Source organism: Coregonus clupeaformis, chromosome 18, assembly GCF_020615455.1.
Source record: "Coregonus clupeaformis isolate EN_2021a chromosome 18, ASM2061545v1, whole genome shotgun sequence".
NCBI classification, from domain to species: domain Eukaryota; kingdom Metazoa; phylum Chordata; class Actinopteri; order Salmoniformes; family Salmonidae; genus Coregonus; species Coregonus clupeaformis.
The window spans coordinates 18,027,686-18,033,751 of record NC_059209.1 but is presented as its reverse complement, the minus strand read 5'-3'; the positions used below and the strand labels follow the sequence as shown (position 1 = coordinate 18,033,751).

The 6,066-nt window shown below is 39.6% G+C and overlaps 1 protein-coding gene across 4 annotated transcripts; it reads right to left on the bottom strand.

The window, feature by feature from the left end:
• Nucleotides 1-217: 217 nt before the first annotated feature.
• Nucleotides 218-5,746, bottom strand: LOC121550685 (LIM/homeobox protein Lhx6-like). Of its 4 annotated transcripts, none has more exons than XM_041863044.1 (8): nucleotides 5,236-5,746; nucleotides 3,842-4,024; nucleotides 3,452-3,573; nucleotides 2,243-2,463; nucleotides 1,860-1,960; nucleotides 1,568-1,663; nucleotides 1,169-1,398; nucleotides 218-991 (listed from the first exon to the last, which is right to left on the bottom strand). In XM_041863044.1, the coding sequence occupies exons 1-8, from the start codon at nucleotides 5,311-5,313 to the stop codon at nucleotides 961-963; spliced, it is 1,062 nt and encodes a 353-aa protein (XP_041718978.1). In that variant the 5' UTR covers nucleotides 5,314-5,746; the 3' UTR covers nucleotides 218-960. The 4 variants fall into 4 exon arrangements, with proteins under 4 accessions (XP_041718978.1, XP_041718977.1, XP_041718976.1 ...); XM_041863043.1 differs by having other exon boundaries at nucleotides 1,218-1,398; nucleotides 2,243-2,460; nucleotides 5,236-5,745; XM_041863042.1 differs by having other exon boundaries at nucleotides 1,218-1,398; nucleotides 5,236-5,744.
• Between the last annotated feature and the right edge of the window lie 320 nt (nucleotides 5,747-6,066).

Genomic DNA, 6,066 nt, shown 5'->3' with positions numbered 1-6,066 from the left:
TTAAATATAGGTTATAAAGGATACTTGGCCTTTACCGGGTGTCCTAATGGATTTAATGTTGTTCAATGAGTGTAAGGTGCTTCTATCAGCGGGGTGAGTGGGTGGGTGTGTGGATGTGTGCACGTGCGTTAGTGAAATAATAAGTTAAAATGTGTATTTTATTTTCAGCACAGCATTCTCCCTATTACACAAGAGTATGGGATTTAAATCCTTCATGTCTGGCTGAAAAAACAGTGTTTTATTTCTATGTGAATTTATGTGAAATTATCTATTTTTCAACAGATCTATTTTTCCAACACTCTTTTAGGCACATTTTATTACATCGGTAAAATATGTACAATTTACAATAAATGAATTCTTTAATTTGAAAGCATTTTTAAAAGTGCTTCTAGGTGAAGTATCTTTTTGAATAAATAAAGTGACACAAGCTGTCCATTTTACAAGCAAAATAAGTAAATACAACACACAAGACCGTCTCTCTCTAAACACACAAGATCAGAAGAGTGTTCATCCTCACCTCACACAGAAATACGTAGTCCATGCATGGGAGGGTTTTATACAGGAAAACAAGCAGAAAAAAGTCATATTTAAAACGATTGGAAGAGTCTTCCTGTTCCTCACCCTGGTCCTGGAGATCCAACTCATGGATGGGTGGTGTAATCTGGTCCTGATGATTACCACATTTGTATTGAACTGGGATGTTTTTCCACCTAAAGTCTAGCTGTGTTTATAAAACCGTCAATCCATAAAAATATGTGATATCTCCACCTCTGCAGACTATGGAGACAGTAAAAGTCCTCTTGTATAGTTAAATGGAAGAGACAAATGTTGAAATGTTCTCAAATGTTTGGGATGGAAAGGTCCGCGAGAGAGACGGCTTGTGGAGGAGGTGGTCTCAGGGGCATTACTTAGTGGCTGATGGGTAACTGTGGTAAGGTCATGCCTGGGTGGATGAGGTGGTTAGGGGACGACAGCATTGAGAAGGGATGACCTGTGCACAGGAAGCAACAGAAAAAATTATAATATATTAAACGCAATAACACTAAATACATCCCACAAGAAGCCATAGGGGATTTGAAATTGAAATCCACTATGGGCAGAATCATATATTTGATAATGTTCATTGGTAGAGTAAAAAAGTAGAAAATTCTGTTAGAGCCAAAGTCACCTCAATGTACATGTATGTTTTGTCCATCGAGAGGGAGGAACCAACTCACTGTCTATATATCCATGCAGAGCCAGCAGGTGTGGTCTGTCAGGACTGCTGAAGGGGGAGTAGAGGTTGTCTGGCAGTGAGGGGGGCAATCTGGAGTGGGGGTAAGGGGCGCCCTGGAGGTGACCGTTGTGCTGGGGTGGAGGGTGCTTTTTATGCCTTGCTCTGCAGTTTTGAAACCAAACCTATTGAAAATGTAACGTTACTAAAGATCGTTGAATGGTGTATGCAAGAAGTAATCTGGTAAAGATTAATTATTTTATTATATCATATTATCTATTTTATTACATCTTACATTCATTTTCAATATGTCTAACAACATTACACCCACTAGTTTGATATTATCATACATACTTGAATGACCCGTCTGCTCAGTCCTGTCATGTCTGCCAGCTTCTGTAGGGTCTGGGTATCAGGGTTGTTGTCTTGGTAAAACTGAGACTGCATCACCTGCGAACACACAGAGCAAACTCAGTCATGAAGCTACATATTCATCTGAATATTCACTGAATCAAGCGAATTCAGTCAGACAGTCACATTCATCTAAAACTACCATTCACCCTGTCACTCCGTCTCTCTCCGTCACACACAAATACTGTGGATACTTTCACAGACACTCACACACATAAACACACACCTACCGTACCTGTAGTTGCTCAGCGCTGAAGGAAGTGCGTGCTCTCTTGGCTGGTTTGGGTTGGCCATCCTGATCAGAGGGCAAGGCTCCCTCCAAAGTGAGACCTGTCCCTAAGTCCCAGGTACAAGAAGGAAAGAAACATCACCACACAGTGTAATATTGTTCATTTTATAACTAACCTGAAAGAGATCATACACATGCAATTTGTGCAGGTGCTGGATATCAAAACATAAATTCCTAGGGGTAAGACATGTATGACACAAATTATGTCTGAATTCTTCCCCAATACAGTTTCCCTCAGGGACGAATCCGGACTTGAGAATCGCATACATGGCTCATATTTGGGTTCCCTACTCCCTGACATTGTCTGAGACACCCGTCTGAAGACGTACCGTTCTCTGCCGCTCTCTGGAGGTTCTCCACCATGGTGTCGTAGTGGACTCGACACAGCACCCTGCCCTCCACCAGACCAAACTCCTCCCCTGTGGACAGCTGCCTCTTACAGGTGTAGCAGGCGAAGCAGGCCAGGTGGTACACACTGCCCCGTGCCCGCCGCACCCAGTCACTGGCAAACACATGGCGCCCGCACTGGCTACACTTGGTGCCAAACCTACTGTGATGAGACAGAGAGGAGAAGGGTGCATTGTTAGTAGTCTTTCACTGCTACTAGTTAAAGTAAATGTGTAATCCACGGAAATGTTTTGCAGGCCAGAAATAGAAAGAAACTCTTATTGTAAAAGATTACCTACAGCATTGCTTTTCCAAACTAATTTCACTTTAGTCAAATATAATTGAGCCTACTGTTCATTAAAACAATAACAGCAACAGCAATATGATAACAATAAATATATAATTATAGAATAATTATAATATAACAATAAATAGCGTTTAATTAGTTGACATTCTACAAATAGCCTATGTATAACGAAAATGTGAACTTTCTGTGAGTGAGAAAACTAGCCCTTCATAAATTAAACAATATTTTAGCAATGGCCCTGGTCGAAGGAGGGAATGATGTATTGATAAATGAAGAACAACGAAAACGAATGGCTTAAATTTAGTGATCTCAACGTTGTAAGAATCATGATTGAGAGTAAACATTTTGATAATGTCCACCACATTATCAGTAAAGACAATTATTTAAATATATCTAAAGAAGAGAAAAACATTCCGAAGTAACTTTGACAAAAAATGGGTATTGGGTGTAAAAGTATGCATATTTATGATGTTATAAATGGGCTATGGGTTTATTCGGTTAGCTTCGTTAACAGATTTGCATTTGTTTTTGCTTTAATAAAGGTCATGCGTGTCATTGAATTTATGTGATTTAGATGTTACAACGACAAAAAAATTAACAGTCCAATCCTGTTTACTTGCCCCAAGACATAACGAAAGATTTGTCTTGACACAATGTATTTTTTGTAAAATAAAATCTATATACCAACGGAACAGAATATGAATAGGATAGGCTCAATATGGTCAATCTTGAAAGATCTCCCTGCAATATGATGTGATAAGTAATCAATTGTTTGTGAACATTAGAGCCAAACATAGAACATAGCCTACATTTTAAGGAAAACAAATAGCAAAATGTACCCTACCTGAAATAATCCAATTTGCAAAAGATTTCTTTGTTTTTGATGTAGCAGCTATTGTGCTGACGTAATGATACTCTGCAGACTGAACACTCCAGACATCCCACGTGCCAATTCAAATTGTTTACCTGCCATGAGAAATAAATACTCGTAGTAATGATGATAATAATAATAATAATAATAATAATAATAATAATAATAATAATAATAATAATAATAATAATAATAATAATAATAATAATAATAATTTGTTCGGGGTACTTATTCTATAAAGTGGAAATAATGTGAAAGATTATGCAAATATGCATCCAACTTGTGAGGAAGAAATAGGGTTGAAATTGAATCGTAAATGATACTTGATTTGACCGGTGTAATAAAAGGCATTATAATGCTCACCTTCAGTAGATATCTGTCTTGGATCTCTGTGCCGCAGCTGGCACACTGGTTTTTCCCGGTGGACCGAACCGGCGTCGGGGAGTCCAGGGTCGGAGGCGAGCACATTGACGGTGTTACCGGAGGACTGGGCAGGAGAGGAGCCTCGACTTTCACATCCTCGTGAGGCTCCCCGTCCGAGTGAGACTGAGGTTTGGGATAGATTTTTCTTGTCATAATCTTATAGCGCCCGGGATGCAAGGTAAAAGGCCTATAGACTCGTATGAATTACATGACAAGCCCTCGTAGGATACAAGAAAACAAACATTGTATAAAGTAGGCCTAAATGCAAAAAAATGGCTTTCTACAACATTATGCTACTGAAAACAAAACGTTAAATGCCTGTCACAAAAGTAAACTATGAAAATGGGGTTGGGAAATTAAAAAAGGTAGTCCAAGTTCGGCCAAGTCTCCTATGATCATGTCGAAGTTCCTATTTTGATTCAATAAAATCATTGATGGCTTATGTTTTAATAACTCACCATTATTAAGCTATTCTGTTTGTGGAGAAACAGCCCTGCAGATGAAGCCTGGAGCTGCGCCTGAAGTCTGCTCTGAGCGCTGCTCTGCTTTGCGCATTAGGCTACGCATCCCTACCAACCCATACCGCAAGCTATATCCGGTGCAAAACAATGAATAATACTTTCTCCGGCATTTAAATCCTGGCAACAAAAGATAATTTTGATGAAGCAATTAGAATTAGGATTTCTTTTTCCTTTATGCACAACCCGAAGGCTACCTCCTAAAATAATCGCATAGCCTAATAGATCCCATGCAATCGAAAGTACTGAAAAGATGGACTACCTGCAATTAGTGATGGCTTCAAATGCTCGAGATTAGAAGTAGCCAGAGTGTCAATTTCAACTGTCAATCAGAGAAGGCATCGCGCCACCAGAATAATTGCATATTTTAATTTTAATAGCCGTAATCGAAAATCGAATTTCTGTACACAAGACTAGGATGTGAAGAGGCTCTTGAACATCGCACTATTCATAGGAGACAATGTACATAACTTGCAGCTGATCATGAAGCATAAAGGAGCGTGATTGTCTAGGCTTCGTTTATGATAGGCCACTTGAAGCTCTCTTGGTGATTATAACGGTATTCAAGAGTGCCAAAAATCTGGGTTTGGGTGGGATTCAGAATCCATTTTGGCCTTCGTTTAAACGAAATTAGGCTAGCACAAATGTGAAATATGTTTATAATTGTCATTAAACATAGGCTGGAGCGTAGAAAACAAATAGCCAATCGGCTAGGATATTTCAGAGAGCAGCGACAGCAAATAAGTATTCACTTGCAAAGAGTCGATAGCCTACACAGCATAGGCACATTCTCAAATTATATGTCATGTGATTTACCTGCTCAACGAAAACATTGTCTAATAAAACTTTATTCTCCTCCGGGTGTGGGGACAGAGCTTCATTTTTCCAGTACATGCAGGAGACCCGTTAACACTGTTGAGAGACAGGCGGTATCCAAATCGGTCCCGGGATGGGTTCAGTAGCGAATTATGATTTTACTCATGAAAAATTACAAACAGCAAAATGCATTTTCCCTGGCTCCAAACTCCATAAATATAAGTTGTATTATCTAGGACAGTTAGCCTTTTTTGGGTTAGCCTATTGCCACTGCCTGTTGGTGTTTCTTTCCAAGATACAGTCCTTTGCATTATGTTGTTGAAGCTGCAGCCACTTTCTCTGAATTAGCCCAAATCCAGTGAGCCGTGGCGTGCGATATATCCGCATGCGCTGAGTTGGGTAGGCCTATCCCGCGCGCTCTGCACGGTGTCAGTCGGTGCGTTCAACAAATTCTGCGACCCGTGTCCATTCAAGAAAGCTCTTGAGCGGCTGGAGACGGGCAATCACTAGTCCTTCTGGCACTCCCCCTCCACCTCTTCAAAATGGAAGTTACTCCCCGTCTGCTTTGAGAAGAATATGAATAGGTGGGTGGCAAAAAGAGCAGAATTCAGAATTTTTGGCATGCAACAGATGCATAAATATGAGATATACAGTTTATTAAATAAATACCATAATGTAAAATATAAAAATGTGGGTTTAGAAAAACGTAGAACATGTTTTTTGACATTCACATTGTCTGCAGTATGCATACTTGGGATGATTTGAGGATTGAATCAGCTGAATGCATACATTCTTGCTAACCCAAAAGATACTGAAAATGTTCAAATACAC

Excerpts from the sequence above, each read along its gene's own strand:
- LOC121550685 (XM_041863042.1), bottom strand. The coding sequence starts at position 5,313 with ATGTACTGGAAAAATGAAGCTCTGTCCCCACACCCGGAGGAGAATAAA. Across the intron at positions 3,574-3,841 it reads AAGACAGATATCTACTGAAG|GTAAACAATTTGAATTGGCA; the intron begins GTGAGCATTATA and ends TTCTCATGGCAG. Across the intron at positions 1,664-1,859 it reads TCAGCGCTGAGCAACTACAG|GTGATGCAGTCTCAGTTTTA; the intron begins GTACGGTAGGTG and ends GTGTGTTCGCAG.